The sequence below is a fragment of the Geotrypetes seraphini genome, chromosome 9 (assembly GCF_902459505.1).
Source record: "Geotrypetes seraphini chromosome 9, aGeoSer1.1, whole genome shotgun sequence".
Lineage (NCBI taxonomy): Eukaryota > Metazoa > Chordata > Amphibia > Gymnophiona > Dermophiidae > Geotrypetes > Geotrypetes seraphini.
In genome coordinates, this window is record NC_047092.1 from 74,182,004 (window position 1) to 74,204,009 (window position 22,006).

The 22,006-nt window shown below is 46.4% G+C and overlaps 1 protein-coding gene across 3 annotated transcripts in view; it reads right to left on the reverse strand.

The window, feature by feature from the left end:
• Positions 1-1,724: 1,724 nt before the first annotated feature.
• NDUFB2 (NADH:ubiquinone oxidoreductase subunit B2) overlaps positions 1,725-22,006 on the reverse strand; it is a 28,135-nt gene continuing 7,853 nt past the window's right edge. For 2 of the 3 annotated variants that reach the window (XM_033959508.1, XM_033959506.1), the window contains exons 3-4: positions 11,886-11,968; positions 1,725-2,010 (exon numbers count right to left, since the gene is read on the reverse strand). In XM_033959508.1, coding sequence (XP_033815399.1) covers positions 11,894-11,968 — 75 coding nt within the window. In that variant the 3' untranslated portion in view covers positions 1,725-2,010; positions 11,886-11,893. Of the gene's footprint in view, positions 2,011-9,677; positions 9,698-11,885; positions 11,969-22,006 lie in introns of those variants that run through there. The other variant, XM_033959507.1, reaches the window with a different exon arrangement.

A 22,006-nucleotide genomic window follows, 5' to 3' on the forward strand; every position in this document is an offset into this window, starting at 1 on the left:
ACCTTTGTTGTCTGGTTTCTGCTTACATCTTCTCCTCATTCAATTCCTTCCATCCACTGTCTGTCTTCTCTCTGCCTCTTGCATATGCTCTCTTATTGTGCCTCTCCCTCCACCTACCCCCATTGGTCTGGCATCTCTGTCTTCGTCCCACTCTCTGTTCCCCATTTCCCTTCAGCGTCTTCTCCCCACTCTCTGTTCTCCATTTCCCTTCAGCGTCTGTTCCTTTCCACCCCCCCTCCTCCACTTCCCTTCAGCGTCTGTTCATTTCCACCCCTTCCCTCTCTCCACCCCCCCTCACACAGTCTGTGTATCTCCCTCCCTTCCACTTATCTTTGTGGTGCATTTTAATTTAATTTGTTCAAGCAGCCCTACCCTGAAGTCACTTGTGTTTGCAAAAGCTTCTCCTCTAACGGAACTAGAAGTTGGCTCCTGTGAGAACTTTTTATAAGACTGTGTTGAACCATGGCTAGCTCTTGTTTGTACTTGCTGTGTGCAGCCAGCCGCTGTGAGACCAAAGGGTGTGCAATCGGAGCTGAGACAGTTTTTGGACTGACCTGGAGGAACCACTACTATTGCTATTTTTCTCCCAGGTAAGTACAGTGGTACCTTGGTTTATGAGTGCACCGGTTTGCGAGTGTTTTGCAAGACGAGCAAAACATTCACAAAATCGGTGCCTCGGAAACCGAGCTTGCCTCAATTTGCAAGCGGCGACCCCCCATGATCCGGCACCCTCCTCCTGCAATCCGGCAACCCCTGTTCGCGTCGCACCCCCCCTGCCACGATCTGAAATCCTCCAGACCCACCCAAACACGCTGCTTACCCCCATCTGGCCACTGGCACCAACGCACAGGACATGCCAGTGCCTGAAGATCTGCGTCCTCTTCTTTGCTGGGCCTTGAGCATCTGCGCATGCTCACGGCCTGCGAGTTCACGCTGTCTCCGAGATTCTCCAAGAATCTCGGAGAGAGCGTGAACTCGCAGGCCTTGAGGATGTGCAGATGCTCAAGGCCCAGCAAAGAAGAGGACGCAGATCTTCGAGCACCAGCACTGGCACGTCCTGTGCGTTGGTGCTGGTGGCCAGATGGGGTAAGCAATGTGTTTGGGTGGGTCTGGGGGATTTCAGATCACGGCAGGGGGGGTGCGACGCGAGCGGGGGGATGCCGGATCGCGGGGGGAGGGGTAGAGCAGAGCCGCTGGCCTCGGGGGGGGGGGGGGGTGGGTGGGAACGTATCAAGTCTGAGTTTCCCTTAGTTCCTATGGGGAAACTCGCTTTGATAGACGAGTATTTTGGTTTACGAGCATGCTTCTGGAACAAATTATGCTCGTAAACCAAGATACCACTGTACTTGGCTTTTTGTGGTGTTTATTGTTTTGTGCACTTTTTTGTTTAACTTTGTGGCACACTACTGTGTGACTGTACACTGGTTACTATAGTTTCCTCTACAGTTGGGTGGGGTTCAGGTTTTTCTCGGATTGTGCCTGCTGAGTTTTTTACTGAATTTCCCACCCAACATGTAAGAGGAGCCAATGATTAAGGACATGTTGCCTTAGTGGCTAAAAGTACCTGACTTGAAACTATATATTGTCAGTGTGTCTGAGGCTCGTTTGATTAATTCTGTGTTTACACTGACAGTTCACAGAGTACTGACTTTTTTTTTTTAATCTATTTATTATATACCTAAAAATTTGACAGGTGGGGAGACAAGATGGCGTTTGGAGCAGGACGCTGAGAGGAGCACTTTCTCTTTTGCTCTCTCCCCTTCGAAACAGGGGATGTATAACAACTGAAATCATACATTTAATAAAATGAAAACCAAAGAATGGTCTTTTATGTAAAGAAAAAGCTAAGGGATTCACTTGTCTAGTTTGCCTTATTGCTTATTTACATGCATCCATTAATTCATTGACACATTTGTGATTTTTTAAATTTTATTTACACTAAGTATATATTTTGGAAATTTGACAAAGCTTGACCCAGATAGTCTTGTCCATGAGATGGAATTGGTGAACCTGTGGAAAAAGGAATAAAATGAGTATAGTAGAACAAAATGGATAATGCGCCATGAATCGTTCAGCAGAGACCAGTACTAAGGGCTCCTTTTATCAAAGGCGCATTACGGGGGTTAGCGCGTCGGACATTTCATCACGCGCTCACCCCTGCGGTAACCCTAAAAACTAACACCTCGTCAATGGAGGCGTTAGCGACTAGCGTGGCAGGTGGTTGAACGCGCGACATTCCACGTGTTAACCGCCTACCACACCTTGATAAAAGGAGCCCCTAAGTGTTGCACACAAGTAATAAACTGTTGGCCTGGATAGGGAAATAAAGCAACGGCTTCCCTTAACATACAATTTAAGAAACAAAATTTAGAATCAAAATTCAAGCAGGTCAATTTTCAGCACCAGGGTGATAACTTTTTTTTTTTTTTGTGATCCTATTTGAACATAAGAACATAAGCATTGCCTCCGCTGGGTCAGACCCGAGGTCCATCGCGCCCAGCAGTCCTCTCACACGGCAGCCCAACAGGTCCAGGACCTGCACAGTACTCTTCTATCTATACCCTTTTATCCCCTTTTCTAGTAGGAAAATGTCCAATCCTTTCTTGAACCCCAATACCGTACTCTGCCCTATTACATCCTCTGGAAGCGCATTCCAGGTATCTACCACACGTTGAGTAAAGAAGAACTTCCTAGCATTTGTTTTGAATCTGTCCCCTTTCAACTTCTCCGAATGCCCTCTTGTTTTTATTTTTTTAAAGTTTGAAGAATCTGTCCCTCTCTACTCTCTCTATGCCCTTCAAGATCTTGTAAGTCTCTATCAGATCCCCTCTAAGTCTCCTCTTCTCCAGGGAAAAGAGTCCCAGTTTCTCCAATCTCTCAGCGTATGAAAGATTTTCCATCCCTTTTATCAGACGTGTCGCTCTCCTCTGAACCCTCTCTAGTAACGCCATGTCTTTCTTAAGGTACAGCGACCAATATTGGACACAGTACTCCAGATGCGGGCGCACCATCGCCCGATACAAAAGCAGGATAACTTCTTTCGTTCTGGTAATAATACCCTTCTTGATTATACCTAGCATTCTATTCACTCTCTTAGCGGCCGCTGCGCACTGTGCCGTTGGCTTCATTGTCATGTCCACAATTACCCCCAAGTCCCTTTCTTGGGTATTCTCTTTCACTAACATCCCTCCCATCGTATAGTTGTACCTCGGATTTCTGCTTCCCACATGTAATACTTTACATTTCTCAACATTGAACTTCATCTGCCATCTCGTCGCCCATTCTCCTAGTTTGTTCAAGTCCCTTTGCAATTCTTCGCAGTCCTCTTTAGGCCGAGCTCGACTAAATAGTTTGGTGTCGTCTACAAATTTTATTATCTCACACTGAATGGAATTGCTGAAAATACTCATTTAATGTTAATGTAACTTATCCATTAAACATTGTACCTGCTATTTCTGCAGTCTAAGTTAGACTGATAAGTTACGACTCTGGCAGCTGAATATCACCATTAGATCTACCATGCAATACTCCTAAGCCTACCTCCAGCAGAACACCTCAACTTTGACTTTATGATTTCTAAGGCCAAAATTTAGCCATTTTCTGTCCAGCTAATTGTTGGCAGTTGCTGCTGACCTCTTAATTGCTTTAAATACCAGTCCCCTAGTATCTAGTGGTATAATATAAAGCTCAAAATAACAAAGCTCCTTACTCTCAAACATTAATAAATAGAAACCAACTGTTACCTGGTGAACATATCCTCCCCCCAACCAAACATTCACAGCATAATTTCCTCCTCCCTGAACCCAGTAACACCCCTCACACTGGCCTCAACTCAGAGACCTCTTCCCCTTCTCTTTACTGCAACACTGAGGTCCCAAAAGTGGCATCAAAGTGAGCCGCCATATCCATCTGGAAAAAAAAACAGGTAAAGGTAGGAAGAAAGGACCAAGTAGCCACCCTGAAATTTTAACTGGCAAAAAACACACAAGACTCTGCCCACAAAGCAGCAACACTTCTAGTGGAGTGGGCCTGAAAAGAAACCAGCAGCAGCTAGCCATGGGTGACATAAGCCATGGAAAAGGCCATCAGGCGATCGAGGCCACTGATGCCGGCCAACTACGCTGAGGTAGAGCAGTCAGGACAGATATCCAAAAATCATTAGCCTTCTCCTTCTCCAAAAGAGGAGCAAGACTCTCTTGCCATCCAACTTGCGAGTTCTAGTGCAGACCTTTGACTCCTTTACTGGCCAACAAGTCTAGAAACAAATCCAGAGGCAGGCAAAAGAAATCTATCTTGTGCCCCTCCCAAATGATGTCCACCATCCATTTTATCTGAAGACATGCAAGTCCACTCCTGGTAAAACTGAGCAAGGTGGCCCTCTGGAAGGCAGTTTAGGAGCAGTAGCAGCCTGGGTTCTAGATGCATAAAGACATCTGGAATTGGAAGTGTTATCATGGGGACTGTATCCCTGAGAATATCTCGGAGGAAGAACTTGAGGATCGCTGATAAAAACAGTGGGAGGGTTACCAAAGTGGTTGGCCTACCAAAGGCCAACGAGACTTAAGGAGGGGACAGTGGTCACAGGGATGGGATGGGGTGGGGACGGTTGTCACAGGGGCGGTGGCTGCAGGGATGGGGACAAATTTTTTTCCTGTGTCATTCTCTAGTCTGGACGAACTCATGGTCAGTGAATGGCCTTGTCCCCAAAGCCGCAGTGAACACTGTTCTTCTCCCCCCCCCCATTTCAGGGGTTATCCGCGGCTTACAGCGGGTAACAGCCACCATGTCATTCTCTGATCCACACCTTTCCCAAAAGGAAGCTGACCCTTGAAAGGAAATCTGCTTAAAAGTAGACTTGGAGGCAGAGTCCCCAGCCCAAGGACGGATCCAGAGGCCAGCATGCAGACACCGCATAAGCGGTAAGAACTTGAATGAGATCAAAAAGGGCATCTGCCACACCATCCAACACTAGCTGAGGACAGACATTCACTTCCACAGAAGGCACCCTGCACAATCTTGTGTGACAGACATGTGCCACAAAGGAGGCTGCTGCTGCCTTGATGCCTGAAGAAGCCACTTCAAAAAGGTTTTTTTTGTGTTAAATAGAATATCCACTCTGCGATCCTGGGAGTCCTCAAACACTACTCCCCCATCACTAAGGAAGTCCGTGCACTGGATATCCTGTGCCATGGCAGAATCCACCTTAGATTGCTCAAAACTGCTGAAAAGCAGGAACAAGAGAGCCGGAAAGAGCAGCTTAGGCATCCCTATTGTTCTGTAACCAGACCAAGAAATAACAGACACTATGACATGGAAAGAAGAGATTCCAATTTTTTGCTTTTTCATAACCTCAGCAAGCAAATGGTGAACAAAGCCTACTTAAAAGGTCTGCTGACAAAGGGGTCCTCTCCTAAATCCAGGCTCTCAGGGTGACAGTGCTGTATGAGTTCCAGCCAAGGTATCAGCCAGATCCAAAATAAAAGCAGTGTCAGGAGACAAAAGCAGCATAATATCTGTAATGCAAAATGCAACCGAGCTCTGCCATAGTCAGATGAGAGGGCTCCTGAAAACAGATCTCTGGCACTGGTGCAACTGGTTCATAAACTGATGTGCTCACTGGCTGAGTCCGAGCTGGATTCAAAGAATAAACTTTCTAGAGGAGCTGGGAAAAAAAAAGGGCCAGTGAAAAAAACTCACACCTTGTCCACTGTAGGGCCCTGCTGAAGCGCTCGCTCTGTGCCAAGAGTCCCCAGATTCTTAACGCTGGCGTTTGGCGCCAGACTGCAGAACGGCCTCTGGTTGGGAATTTTTCCTGAAATCATGGACCTATGTCCCTCCCCCAGAGGTCGCTGATTTGGCGCCAATTCGGCGCAATCAATGCACACATTTGACAGAGTAGGGGCTTGGGAGTCCATTGCAAATGATTTTTAATCAATTCGATGGGTTTTCAGGCACAAATAAAACTTCAGAGATCGATAAAAATCCAAGACTCGCACCAAAAATGGCAAAAATAAACAAAATCCGAAAATTAAAAATAGCAATTTGGGGTTTAGGGAGGTGGAAGACCCAAATCCTACCTTCAGAAACTCTCAAAAATAAGTTTTAGAAAGTTTCACAGACCACCTCTGAAGTTCCCATAGGAAATAACATAGGTCTGTACTCACAGTCACTGAAATGCCTTGCCTGTCGGTAGAGAATAACACGGGGACAAATTTTTTCCCATCCTCACTCATTTTCCTGTCCCATCCTAGCGAGTTTTTTTCCTGTACCTGCCCCATTCCTGCAAGCTCCTTCCTCATCTGCACAAGCCTAAAACACTTTAAAATCATAAAGTGTTTGAGGCTTGTGCGGTTAAGGCAGAGCTTAGAGGAATGGGGCGGAGGCAGGGACAAAACTCGTGGTGATGGGATGGGGAAATTGAGTTCCTGTAGGGACAGGGAAAAATTTGTCCCGTGTCATTCTCTACCTGTCAGCTCTTTTCACTGCAGCTGAATGAAGGAAAAGATTTTCTGCCTCAGAATAGCTCCTTCCTCATCTGCACAAGCCTAAAACACTTTAAAATCATAAAGTGTTTGAGGCTTGTGCGGTTAAGGCAGAGCTTAGAGAATGGGGCGGAGGCAGGGACAAAACTCGTGGTGATGGGATGGGGAAATTGAGTTCCTGTAGGGACAGGGAAAAATTTGTCCCGTGTCATTCTCTACCTGTCAGCTCTTTTCACTGCAGCTGAATGAAGGAAAAGATTTTCTGCCTCAGAATAGCTCCAAAATGACCAAACTTGAAGATCTTCGGACTGCCAGTCGTACGGACACTGACTATAACCCCTGCCCCCACAGATCCTCTCCATATGACCGGGGACAGGACGCATAAAGCCTGTGCTTAAACTCCTAACAAGGTCAGCAGGTAAGTGAGCTTCGAGGGGAATGGACCCCCACGTCTAGGAAAGGTGTCACATACCAGGCTAACACCACAAATCCACCGAAGTTTCTCAGTCTTTCATCTGACAGAGAACCACTGCAAAGGGGTTTCAAGGCACTCAAACCACCAAAAAGAAACGTTAAGTGAAAAAGTAAGAAAAAAAAAGATACAGAGCAAATCCAAAAGACTTATGCACGGATTTCTTGCAAAAACTGAAAACTACATGGGGCTCTAATTTTTTGAGGTGGAACATGTGCTCAGAAAAAAAGTGTTTGGATTTCTGCAACTCCCGGATTGCAGGAATGGACTGAACACCTAGCGTACTGAATCCGGAAGGGATGTAACAGAAACAGTCATTCTGAAGAGGTGGCACCTATTGGCTGGAGAGAGTATGCTTCCCTCCTCCTGATTTTTAATCTGAAGGTCCGGGGGTGTCGGGAGATGTTCAGGGATATTGAAGGGAGGGGTGTAAGGCTGGAGGACTGTCTCTCTGTGGGGCTGGGATCGGTGAAAGAAAGGGAGGGAGGGAGGGACGGAAGAATTGTGGTTCTCCCTATCGGTTCAGCTGATGCTGGCAGGGGACTATCCGATCAGCCAAGTTGGAAGGACTCCATGAAACTGACTCAGCTGATTGGGATTCCCCTGCCATGATCAGCTGATGGCAAGCTGTTCAGACAAGGCACCACATGCTAGCTGCTTGAACGTCCAAAAAGCTGGCTTTTGTGTGTCTAGCATGTAGATGTCTGTATATTTGAAAATGGCCAAAAAATATAGATGAACTAAGTGCCATAAAAAATACACCTATGGCAGCTTTGAAAATGGACTTTTTCTACTGGGTTTGTGGCCATCTTGCCCAAAACGTCCAACGTCAGAGTTAAATGTAATCCGGAAGGGATATACCAAAATTATCATGGTCTTGTTCTCCCTCCTTCCATCCAGGCTTTCTTTTTCCTGGCATCTTTTCTGTGGTATGGCTTGCCTTTGAGATTTTGCTCAGAAACTTTGTAAATACAATTCAATGGCTTTTTTCAATGGCTTTAAATACAACGTACTGCTGATTGATTCAATCACTGAGGCAGACAATTTAAATAACTATAACTTATGGTCATATCTTTTTAATTTTAGAAACTTTTATCACTAAGCCCTGGATTAGTACTGTATCTTGTATGAATGTGTTCTTTCCTATCAATTATTGGAGTTCTTTTCTTGCTACTGATTTTTGGAGAGTGGCTCTTTTTTGTAAATCATTTTAGACTTGGCGTGTCCAAAATTTTTCAATTCATCAAAAGTTTAACAAACATTTGTTTGCTTCTCTTCAGTCATCAGCACAGAATACCATTTCAGGCACTGGTATCTCTCCCACATCTGTCTTGGTGATGACCAAAGCAAAGAATTCATTTAATCTCTCCGCTATGGCCTTGTCTTCTTTAAGTGTCATTCTACCCCTTGGTCATCTAGCATTCCAACTGATTCTTTTATCGGCTTCTTGCTTTATTATACCAAAAAACTTTTACTATGCTTATTTTTGCCTCCAAAGCAATATTCTTTTCAGTATCTCTTCGCCTTCCTTATCAATGCCTTACATTTGACTTCCCATTCCTTATATCATTTCCTATTATTTCCAGTCAGATCTTTTTCTGTAGGATTTTCTTTTAACTCTAAAAGTTTTCTTCATATCACACTCTAAACCAGGGATCTCAAAGTCCCTCCTTGAGGGCCGCAATCGTCGGGTTTTCAGGATTTCCTCAATGAATATGCATTGAAAGCAGTGCATGCACATAGATCTCATGCATATTCATTGGGGAAATCCTGAAAACCCGACTGGATTGCAGCCCTCAAGGAGGGACTTTGAGACCCCTGCTCTAAACCATGACAGCTGTCATTAGCTCTTCCTTCCTGCTTTTTTAATATATCTGGTCTGGGTTTCCAGGATGGTATTTTTGAATAGCATCCATGCCTGATGTAAACTTTTGACCTTTGAAACTGCTCCTCTTAAGTTTTCTTTTGACCATTCTCCTCATTTTATCAGTCTCATTTTTGAAAGTTACAAGCTAACATACTGGATCTGCTGTGTGTATTTACTCCAGAAATTAAATCTAATCACGTTATGATCACTGTTAACAAGTGGCCCCAGCACCACAACCTCCTGCACCACTAAATGACTAGGTCTAGAATTGGTCCCCCTCTTATTCCACTTTTCACATGGTAACCACCAACACATTCACCTCCAGCATTATTAATCCCTTCCTCAACTCATCCTCTTTTAAGATTCATTTCCCTCCTCACAGATAACTATAGACTGAAAGGAGTTTTCGGTGGCTCTCTTCCCTTACCATCAGCTGAATATCGGGTCCTGATAGCATAGTGACATATGGGGTCTGGATAACAGCCCTCTGTTCTACACAGTAGATATAACTGTAAATGGACATGATCGGGAGGGTTTGAAGAGCGAGCTGCCTGTCAGCTTCATCTCTGTCCCTGCCTTTCCTGAATTCTAATGCTATTGGCTGATTGGGGAACTTGAGGGAAAAAGAAAAATTATTATTAAACTGATTTATAGCCTGTAACTTTTAATATTCAAGGCGGGTTAAAAGTTTATGATATATACACACACACTACACTGTATCGTATTAAGAGCAAATCAGAACATTAAATAAGTGAATAAGTATCCTACAACAGTTACCTCTGCATCCTCCTCCAGCCTCTCTTTACTCTTCCAATGGCAACTTGGTTGCACTGGAAGAGAGGAGCCAGAGCATAGCTCCACAGTACTGTCCAATTGCTGTAGGCACAAGAAGGAAAAAGCGTATTTTGCTGATAGAAGGGCTAAATTGAACTTCTGTCACAGACTGAACGTTTCTGAACCAAGATCTCCACATTCTCCATAATCTTCCTTTGCACAGAAAGCAAAGCATTGTGTACTTGGCTGACTTTTGCTGAAATGATGCACTATTTAACTGCACTCTGAAAAGTATCTGAATTACGTGGATATAGCCAAATTATCAAGAACTACCGTATTTTTGCGGATATAACGCGCGCGTTATACGCGTTTTTACCTACCGCGCATACCCCTCGCGCGTTATATGCCTGAGCGCGGTATACAAAAGTTTTTAAACATAGTTCCCACCCCGCCCGACGCCCGATTCACCCCCCCAGCAGGACCGCTCGCACCCCCACCCCAAACGACCGCTCGCACGCACTCCCACCCGCACCCGCATCCACGATCGGAGCAAGAGGGAGCCCAAGCCCTCTTGCCTGGCCGACTCCCCGACATCCGATACATCCCCCCCGGCAGGACCACTCGCACCCCCACCCCGAAGGACCGCCGACTTCCCGACAATATCGGGCCAGAAGGGAGCCCAAACCCTCCTGGCCACGGTGACCCCCTAACCCCACCCCGCACTACATTACGGGCAGGAGGGATCCCAGGCCCTCCTGCCCTCGACGCAAACCCCTTCCCCCCCAACGACCGCCCCCCCCAAGAACCTCCGACCGCCCCCCCAGCCGACCCGCGACCCCCCTGGCCGACCCCCACGACCCCCCCACCCCCCTTCCCCGTACCTTTGGTAGTTGGCCGGACAGACGGGAGCCAAACCCGCCTGTCCGGCAGGCAGCCAACGAAGGAATGAGGCCGGATTGGCCCATCCGTCCTAAAGCTCCGCCTACTGGTGGGGCCTAAGGCGCGTGGGCCAATCAGAATAGGCCCTGGAGCCTTAGGTCCCACCTGGGGGCGCGGCCTGAGACACATGGTCGGGTTGGGCCCATGTGCCTCAGGCCGCGCCCCCAGGTGGGACCTAAGGCTCCAGGGCCTATTCTGATTGGCCCACGCGCCTTAGGCCCCACCAGTAGGCGGAGCTTTAGGACGGATGGGCCAATCCGGCCTCATTCCTTCGTTGGCTGCCTGCCGGACAGGCGGGTTTGGCTCCCGTCTGTCCGGCCAACTACCAAAGGTACGGGGAAGGGGGGTGGGAGGGTCGTGGGGGTCGGCCAGGGGGGTCGCGGGTCGGCTGGGGGGGCGGTCGGAGGTTCTTGGGGGGGGCGGTCGTTGGGGGGAGGGGGGTTTGCGTCGAGGGCAGGAGGGCCTGGGATCCCTCCTGCCCGTAAAGTAGTGCGGGGTGGGGTTAGGGGGTCGCCGTGGCCAGGAGGGTTTGGGCTCCCTTCTGGCCCAACTACACAAAGGTACGGGGAAGGCGGGTGGGGGTGTCGTGGGGGTCGGCCAGGGGGGTCGCGGGTCGGCTGGGGGACGGGCGGAGGTTCTTGGGGGGGGGGGGGCGGTCGTTGGGGGGGGGGGGTTTGCGTCGAGGGCAGGAGGGCCTGGGATCCCTCCTGCCCGTAATGTAGTGCGGGGTGGGGTTAGGGGGTCGCCGTGGCCAGGAGGGTTTGGGCTCCCTCCTGGCCCGATATTGTTGGGGAGTCGGCGGTCCTTCGGGTTGAGGGTGCGAGTGGTCCTGCCGGGGGGGGGGGGGATGTATCGGACGTCGGGGGGGGGGGGGCATCAGGCTTTCAGGATGGGGACAGACCTTCAAGGGGGGACAGGACTTCAAGGGGGGGACAGTGCACGGAAAGTCAGGGGGGGTGAACGGAGAGTCGGGACAGCGCACGGAAAGTCAGGGCAGTGCACGGAAGTCAGGGGGGGGGTGAACGGAGAGTCGGGACAGCGCACGGAAAGTCAGGGCAGTGCACGGAAGTCAGGGGGGGTGAACGGAGAGTCGGGACAGCGCACGGAAAGTCAGGGCGGGCGAAAGGAGCATCGGGCATCATGCGCGGTATACCCGTGAGCGCGGTATACAAAAGTTTTTGTACATATCATCGTGATTTCTGCGCGCTATACCCGTGTGCGCGTTTTACACGGGTGCGCGTTATATCCGCGAAAATACGGTACATAGCTACTTCTTAGGATTCATAATCCTAATCCAAATCAGGGAATGACCTTCCAAACATGACAGCACCTACATACAAATAGAACAGACCTTAGAATTTATTCTTCATCATCTGGTGGAATGCCCAACTCTTCATCTGTCCATTTAGAGACGTCTGGATACGGAAAATGACCCTAAAAATACAAAACACATAACACATTTAATAAATAATTCAGGTACATTATTCCAAAGCCAGCCTGCTTGCCTGCCTACCTCCTTCCTTCCCTGCGGCGCACAAAAAAAAGCCTCCCTCCTCCCTTCCCCGGAATGTCCTCTCCGACGTCAGAATTGATGTTGGGAAGAAGGCTTCTGGGTAGCGATTAGCAGCAGCAGGGAGGTAAGGAGAGAGACTGGGAATCAGTAGTAGTGGCGGCTGAAAGACACCAGATAGCCTGGGCTGATCATAGAAAGTACAAAAAAAAAAAAAAGACTACCCGATTTTGTTTGCAAAATTAGCTGTCAATGACTGTGAAAATGATGGTTTAAAGCACCCCTACAAACCAAAACCAGAACCAGCAGGAAATCAGACCAATGGTTTGATAATGAATTACTCCAACTCAAAAGACAGTGTAGAAGATTAGAAAGAAAATGGAGAAAAAAGAACCAAGATCAAACAAAAACCGACTGGAAAAAAATCAACAAACAATACAAAAATCTACTAAAAGATAAGAGGAAAAGCTACTACACTAATCTCATAGGCACGGAAACCCAAGATTCCAAAAAAATATTCCAAATCCTGAAAGAATTAACAGACACCAAACCATACACTACCACCACGAACACACCTCCACCATCACCCACCCTCTTAGCAGAACACTTCAAGAACAAAATCACCAACACCAGAGCCACACTCATCCTTAACCCATCCCATCAAAATCCAACCACAATCCACCCTACAGGAAAAGAGGCAATCGCAGCAGACAGAATTTGGACTCAATTCCCTAACACACAATGGTCAGAATTCAACAAATTCTACAAAAAATACAGCCATGCCTCCTGTGACCTCAACCATTGCCCCTCATATCTCCTTACCACCTCCAGTGTAAAATTCCGCACCATAACTCTACAATGGATCCAATTCACGCTCACAGAAGGCACATTCCCTGCTGACCTCAGCGAAATTGTCATCACCCCAATCCAAAAAGACCCAAAAGCACCACAAAACCTCCCATCTAACTTTAGACCTATAGCCTCAATTCCGCTATATGTCAAAATTATAGAAGGCCTTGTAGCCAAACTCCTCACCAATTACATAGAGGACCATAACCTACTCCACCCCATGCAATCAGGCTTCAGAACAAACTTCAGCACAGAGACACTACTAGGCTCCCTTATGGATACCGTCAGACAACAACTTAGTACAGGGAAAAAAATGCTACTCATACAACTGGACCTATCGGCGGCATTCGACCTAGTAGACCACAACATCCTTCTACAGATCTTAGATGCAATAGGCATCTCAGACAAAGTATACTCCTGGTTTGAAGGATTCCTAAAACTCAGAACCTACAGTGTAAAATCAAACAAAGAAAAGTCAGAATCCTGGTCAAACCCCTGCGGCGTACCACAAGGATCTCCACTATCCCCTACCCTCTTCAATCTCTACACTGCTTCTCTAGGAACGCATCTGGATAATCTAGGCATAACCTCCTATAGTTATGCGGATGACATCACCATCCTCGTCCCATACGATCATTCTAAACCTACCATGACAGACAAACTTCACCAAACACTTGAAGCAGTCACAACCTGGATGAAAAATCACAAACTTAAACTCAACCAAGACAAAACCAAATTCATCCTCCTAGAAAATGACAAAATCCAAACCACAACCAACCTAGACATAAACGCAACCAAATATCCCATCCAAACCACCATAAAACTACTAGGCATGACCATAGACAGATGCTGCACAATGCAACCACAAATAAATAAAACAATTCAAAAATCATTCGCAATCATGAGAAACCTGAGACAAGTCCGAAAATTCTTTGAAAGAACACAATTCCAACTTATAGTACAATCCCTAATACTAGGTATATTGGACTACTGTAACATACTCTTCCTTCCATGTCCTGCAACTACGATAAGACAACTCCAAACAATCCAAAATACAGCTTTGAGACTCATCTACTCATTGAAAAAACATGACCACATCACTGAAGCCTTCATCAACTCACACTGGCTCCCAATCCAAGAAAGAATCCACTTCAAATTTTACTGCATATTATTTAAAACCATACACGGAGACAGCCCATCATACCTGATCAATCGCCTCATCCAAGCACCCAGTACCAGACACAGAAAAACGCACTCACCATTCATACCCCCCCCCAATCAAAGAAGTAAAAAGAACAAAACTACACGACGGCCTCCTAGCCACTCAAGCCGCAAGACTGGACAACCAGATCTCCAACCTTCTGATGACCACCCCAGACTATAGGACATTCAGAAAAGAAATAAAAACCACACTTTTCAAGAAATTCCTGAAATAGCAATAACAACACGACCTCTAAATGCTCTTAAGATCTACAACTTACCTCTCTAGCTAATCATTGTAATTCTGTCTTTTTTAAATTAACCTTTTGTAATCCGCCTTGAACCGCAAGGTAATGGCGGAATAGAAATCCCTAATGTAATGTAATGTAATGTAATGTTGACAAACCGTACCCCATTTGCTCCCCTAATTCTGCTGTATTAGATCTGTGAACAAATGACAGCTGTTGCCCATAACTTCTCCATGGACTACCTTTACCAACATACAGGGTAAGAGGCCATTAGGAGCCTTTTTACGATATTGCATTAAGACAATGGTTCTTAAACCTAGCCTGGGGGACCCCTAGCTGGGCGGTGGAAGGAAGGAGGGAGGGTTTTTTTGTGCGTAGCAGTCTGGGAAGGAGGTAGGCAGGCAAGCAGGCTGGCTTTGGCGTGACAGGGAGGGAGGGAGTTAGCAGGTAGGCTGGCTTCGGGGGTAGGGGTGGGACAAAATCTGGAAGGCAGTGAGGGGAACATAGAAAGGAGGCACTGGGGGGCAATAAGGACATAGGAAGGAAGGAGGGAGGGAATAGAAAGGGACAATTGTTGGGCCCGAGTGCAAAAAGAAAGAAATGCAACCAGAGACTCATGAAATCACCAGACAGCAAAGGTAGGAAAAATTATTTTATTTTCAATTTAGTGATCAAAATGTGTCAGTTTTGAGAATTTATATCTGCTGTCTATATTTTGCACTATATTTGTCTATTTTTCTATAGTTACTGAGGTGACATTGCATATTTTAAAGTCATCTGCCTTGATATCTTTGAACCCCCCCAAATATAAATGATAATTAACATTTTCTCTGTGTATAGTGTGCTTTGTAGTTTTTTAAAAATTTTACCATTATGAATTAATAAGATAAGTGTACAGGAAAAATGAATGGAAGAAATTGGGGCAGGGTTAGGGCAGGATTGGGGCAGGACTGACAATTAATAGATGTCCCCTTTTGATGAAAAAAATAAATGGTCACGTTATCCTTAGCCTCTCATAGGTAAGATAATTCAGAGAAATCAAAAACATGTGAGATTAATAATTTTCATAGCAGGTAATATGGACTCTTTTAGCAAAGTAAGAACCAGGTCTAGGGAACAGCCTAGCAGTTAGCTTTAAACCCAAAGATATATAAAATAACAATTGTTCAGAATATTGTTTCTTTTTATACTTTAATAAAATGATTTCAATATAAAATCATAACTATTCGAGGTTTGTGCGGATGGGATCAGACACAGTTTACAGCAGTGGTCTCAAACCTGAAGCCTGGGGGCCACGTGGCCCGCCAGGTACTATTTTGAGGCCCTCGGTATGTTTATAATCACAAAAGTAAAATAAAACAATTTCTTAATCATATGTCTCTTTAGCTATATATTACAACTAGTCTTTAAGCCCGTTATATTAACGGGTGCTAGAATAGATTTGTGTGCCTGTCTGTCTTTCTTTCTGTCTCTCTCTTTCTCTCTCCTTGGCCGCTGTATGTCTGTCTGTCTTTGTTTTGGTGTCTGTTTCCTTGGCTGCTGTATGTCTGTCTGTCTTTGTTTTGGTGTCTGTCTCCTTGGCTGCTGTATGTCTGTCTGTCTTTGTTTTGGTGTCTGTCTCTTTTAATCTGTCTCTGTAGCCCCCTGTCCTTCTGTGTGTGTGTCTTTTTTTCTGTTTGTCTCTCTCTCCTTGTCCAAAGTTGGTTTGTTTGGTTTTTTCTTTAAATCTGTCTCTTTAGACCCCTGTTCTTCTGTGTGGTTTTTTGACTGTCACCTTCTGTCTATCTCTTTGGCTGCTGTCTGAATGTCTTACTTTTGGTCTCTCTGTCTGTGTTTGTTTTGGTGTTTGTCTCTTTGGCTGCTTTATGTGGGGGTTTTTTTTCTGTCTCCTATTATTAACCAGAATTCCCTCCCCCCACACTACTTCCCTGTGCAGCAGCAGCGTTTCCCCTACCCCCCCTTTCCTTTCCCACGGTCTGGCCGGCTCCCTTAGTCCCTTTCCGCCCCTCCTTCCCTTCTGGCGGTCCCGACAAACCTGCGACTCCAGCAGCGTCTGCAGCACTGTACACACGCTGCTTCGGGGCCTTCTACTGCCCTGATTTGCTCTGCCACGTCTCTGATGATGTCATCAGAGATGTGCCAGAATAAATCAGGGCAGTAGAAGGCCCCGAAGCAGCGTGTGTACAGTGCTGCAGACGCTGTTGGAGTCGCAAGTTTGTCAGGACCGCGGGAAGGGACTAAGTGAGCCGGTTGGATCGCGGGAAGGGAAGGGGGGGCGGGAAGGGAGTAAGTGAGCCGGTCGAATCGCGGGAAGGGAAGAGGGGGCGGCAAGGGAGTAAGTGAGCCAGTTGGATCGCGGGAAGGGAAGGGGCGGCAAGGGAGTAAGGGAGCCGGTCGGATAACGGGAAGGGAAGGGGGGGCGGCAAGGGATTAAGTGATTCTGAAGCCGCAAGTGTGGGGCCGTTTCTGCAGCCACGCGAGGTGGAGAGCAGAGAGGCTTCTGTGGCGCGCATGCGCACTCTGCCGGCCACATCCCGACAGATCAGGACTCAGGGAACACGGGATAAGAGTGCGCATTCATGCTTAGCATATTATTATTATAGATATCATTATTAAGACTTAGCCAAAAGGAAAGATTTATAAACTATAAAGAGTTTTACTTCATGCAAAATTGTTATTTCTTTAATAAGACATTAACTATTTTTTCTGAGGCCTTCCAAGTACCTATAAATCCAAAATGTGGCCTGCAAAGGGTTTGAGTTTTAGATCACTGGTTTACAGGGACTAAGCTCCCAGGGATGGAGCTGTGACCTTTACCAACAGAGGCTATTTTGAAACTGAAGCTGAAACATGAAGGAGAAAATAGGCATTGCTGCAACCCATGGGGCTTCCTAAACCTGGAATAAATTCCATCTGCAGCAGTCAGCATTTGAAAAAAACAAAACATGCTGACTGCTGCCAGCTGAATATTTACCAATATATTCATAAATGTAAAGAAAAAAATAATATGTATTTAATATGCCAAATTATCTAAATGGCCTATGATTTAAGAAATTTTACTAAATAATCTAACACATCCTGCCACACGGAACAGGGTGGGGAGCACTGCGATTAAGTTTAGAGAAAACCAGATGTTCCACATAAGGGATTGGAGGAGAGCGGATGTGGTCCCTATTCATAAAAGTGGTCACAGGGATGAAGCAGGAAACTACAGGCCGGTGAGCCTCACTTCAGTTGTTGGAAAAATAATGGAAGTGTTGCTGAAAGAAAGGATAGTGTACTTCCTTGAATCTAATGGGTTACAGGATCCGAGGCAACATGGCTTTACAAAAGGTAAATCGTGCCAAACGAACCTGATTGAATTTTTTGATTGGGTGACCAGAGAGCTGGATCGAGGACATATGCTAGATGTAATTTGCTTGGATTTCAGCAAAGCCTTTGATACAGTTCTTCATAGGAGGCTGTTGAACAAACTTGAAGGGCTGAAGTTAGGACCCAAAATAGTGAACTGGGTCAGAAACTGGCTGTCGGACAGACGCCAGAGGGTGGTGGTTAATGGAAGTGGCTCGAAGGAAGGAAAGGTGACTAGTGAAGTCCCTCAGGGTTCGGTGCTGGGGCCAATCCTGTTCAATATGTTTGTGAGTGACATTGCTGAAGGGTTAGAAGAAAAAGTGTGCCTTTTTGCAGATGATACCAAGATTTGTAACAGAGTAAACACCGAAGAGGGAGTGGAAAATATGAAAAAGGATCTGCAAAAGTTAGAGGAATGGTCTAATGCCTGGCAACTAAAATTCAATGCAAAAAAAATGCAGAGTAATGCATTTGGGGATTAATAATAGGAAGGAACCGTATATGCTGGGAGGAGAGAAGCTGATATGCACGGACGGGGAGAGGGACCTTGGGGTTATAGTGTCCGAAGATCTAAAGGTGAAAAAACAGTGTGACAAGGCAGTGGCTGCTGCCAGAAGGATGCTGGGCTGTATAAAGAGAGGCGTAGTAAGTAGAGGAAGAAGGTGTTGATGCCCCTGTACAGGTCATTGGTGAGGCCCCACTTTGAGTATTGTGTTCAGTTTTGGAGACCGTATCTGGCGAAAGACGTAAGAAGACTTGAGGCGATCCAGAGGAGGGCGATGAAAATGATAGGAGGCTTGCGTCAGAAGACGTATGAGGAGAGACTGGAAGCCCTGAATATGTATACCCTAGAGCACAGGTGTCAAAGTCGGTCCTCGAGGGCCGGAATCCAGTCGGGTTTTCAGGATTTCCCCAATGAATATGCATGAGATCTATGTGCATGCACTGCTTTCAATGCATATTCATTGGGGAAATCCTGAAAACCCGACTGGATTAAGGCCCTCGAGGAGGGACTTTGACACCCCTGCCCTAGAGGAAAGGAGAGACAGGGGAGATATGATTCAGACGTTAAAATACTTGAAGGGTATTAACGTAGAACAAAATCTTTTCCAGAGAAAGGAAAATGGTAAAACCAGAGGACATAATTTGAGGTTGAGGGGTGGTAGATTCAGGGGCAATGTTAGGAAATTCTACTTTACGGAGAGGGTAGTGGATGCCTGGAATGAGCTCCCGAGAGAGGTGGTGGAGAGTAAAACTGTGACTGAGTTCAAAGAAGCGTGGGATGAACACAGAAGATTTAGAATCAGAAAATAATATTAAATATTGAACTAGGCCAGTTACTGGGCAGACTTGCACAGTCTGTGTCTGTGTATGGCCATTTGGTGGAGGATGGGCAGGGGAGGGCTTCAATGGCTGGGAGGGTGTAGATTGGCTGGAGTAAGTCTTAACAGAGATTTTGGCAGTTGGAACCCAAGCACAGTACCGGGTAAAGCTTTGGATTCTTGCCCAGAAATAGCTAAGAAGAAAAAAATTAAAAAAAAAAAAATTTTTTTAAATTGAATCAGGTTGGGCAGACTGGATGGACCATTCGGGTCTTTATCTGCCGTCATCTACTATGTTACTATGTTACTGTAGATAGAGAAAGCCAAGCTCTGTGATAGATCACCTTATATACTGTGCATGGATAGAAAGTACATTACGGAAAAAGAAAACATATTCCAAACAATAAACAAATCTAGGCTAATTATGGCACAAAACAAAAGAGCAACAAAAGCAAGTCAAGAAATAGGGGCAAAAAAGGAGGGAGAGGATTGTGCCAGGAGAGAAGCAAACAAAATACTCAAACAGGGGGCTCAGCAGTGACCACCTGAGATTAGGAGAGGCATGTAGAGAAGTGAGCAAGTATTAGTGCTGCCCAATTCAGGGAATTCTTCAGTTACGTAAAAGGGAAGCGACCAGTGAGAGAGGAGGTGGGGCCGTTGGACGATGGGGATAGGAAGGGAGTGATTAAGGAGGATAAAGAGGTAGCTGAGAGGTTGAACACGTTCTTCTCGTCGGTTTTCACGAGAGAAGACACATCTAATATACCGGACTCAGAGGAGCTCATGAGTGGGGAACAGGCTGAAAAATTAGAACACATAGAGGTAAGTAAGGAGGATGTCCTCAAACAGATAGACAGGTTAAAATGCGGCAAATCGCCGGGCCCGGACAGGATCCACCCAAGGGTTCTGAAAGAACTAAGACAAGAAATAGCGGGCACAATCCAGCATGTTTGCAACCTATCCTTGAAAACTGGAGAGGTACCAGAGAACTGGAAATTGGCGAATGTCACACCTATCTTCAAGAAGGGATCGAGGGGTGACCCCGGAAACTACAGGCCGGTGAGCCTGACTTCAATTATAGGGAAGATGGTGGAAGCTATGATCAAGGACGGTATTTGCAAGCACATCGAGAGATATGGCCTACTGAGAACAAGCCAGCATGGATTCTGTAAGGGAAGGTCATGCTTAACGAACCTTCTGTACTTCTTTGAGGGAATAAGCAGTCGGGTGGACAATGGGGAACCTATAGACATCATTTACCTTGATTTTCAAAAGGCTTTCGACAAGGTGCCACATGAAAGGCTGCTTAGGAAGCTGTGGAACCACGGGGTGGGAGGGGATGTGCACAGATGGATCGAGCACTGGTTGTCGGGTAGACTGCAGAGGGTTGGAGTAAAGGGACAATACTCTGACTGGCGGGGAGTCACGAGCGGTGTGCCACAGGGATCGGTGCTGGGGCCGTTACTCTTCAACATATTTATCAATGACCTGGAAAAGGAGGCAAAGTGCGAGGTTATAAAATTTGCAGACGATACCAAACTGTGCGGCAGAGTTAGGTCCAGGGAGGAGTGTGAGGACCTACAAAGGGACCTGAACAAGCTGGAAGACTGGGCAAACAAATGGCAAATGCGATTTAACGTGGAAAAATGCAAGGTCATGCATATAGGGAAAAAGAACCCGTTGTTCGACTACAAATTGGGGGGTGCATCGTTGGGAGACAGCAGTCTTGAGAGAGACTTGGGTGTGCTGGTGGATGCATCACTGAAGCCATCTGCACAGTGCGCAGCAGCCTCGAAAAAAGCCAACAGGATGCTGGGCATCATAAAGAGGGGCATAACAACCAGGACGCGGGAAGTCATCATGCCATTGTATCGAGCGATGGTGCGTCCGCATCTGGAATACTGCGTTCAATATTGGTCGCCGTACCTCAAGAAGGACATGGCGGTACTTGAGAGAGTCCAAAGGAGAGCAACGAAACTGGTAAGAGGGCTGGAACACTGCCCATACGCCGAGAGGTTGGATAGGCTGGGGCTCTTCTCTCTGGAAAAGAGGAGGCTCAGGGGAGATATGATAGAGACCTTCAAGATCATGAGGGGCATAGAGAGGGTGGATAGGGACAGATTCTTCAGGCTGAAGGGGTCAACAGGCACGAGGGGGCATTCGGAGAAACTGAAGGGAGATAGGTTCAGAACAAATGCAAGGAAGTTTTTTTTCACCCAAAGGGTCGTGGACACTTGGAATGCGCTACCGGAGGAAGTGATAAGGCAGAGTACGGTACAAGGGTTCAAACAGGGATTGGACAGATTCCTGAGGGATAGGGGGATCGTGGGATACTGAGAGAGGTTCTGGGATGTAACACAGGTATAGAAAGCTAACCAGGAAATAAGTATAGAAATCCAACCAGGTCGTGGATGTGCAAGACCGGAGGGTTAGGACTTCGATGGGAAGATAGGACTCAATGGGAAACCAAGGTGGCAAAGGGGCCCCTTCTGGTGACTCAGACAGGCCGTGACCTGTTCGGGCCGCCACGGGAGCGGACTGCTAGGCGGGATGGACCTATGGTCTGACCCGGCGGAGGCACTGCTTATGTTCTTATGTTCTTATTTGATTTGGCTTATTATATAGATTTTTTTAATTCAATTTTCTCACTCAATCAGGTGTTTTTGGTTATTTTAACATCCTGGTGGGTTTATTTTGTATCCTTTCTACCCACCCCGCCCCCTTTGCCCTCTCTAACTCCATGCCAGTGCTGTGGTATAAACAAAACCAAATAAAAAAATATGTTTCCTCTCTCTGTTAGGTCCTAGCTCATGAACACTGTCTCTAACACCAACTCTGTCAGGATACACATTTCAAATCTGACATACTGTAATCACAAAATAGAAAATATAATTATTTTTTCGATCTTCCACTGCCATATCCAACATTTGTTTCTTCCCCATTGTCTACCATCTCTCTCCTTGTCTTGTGCCCTGGGTCAAACCTCTCTATT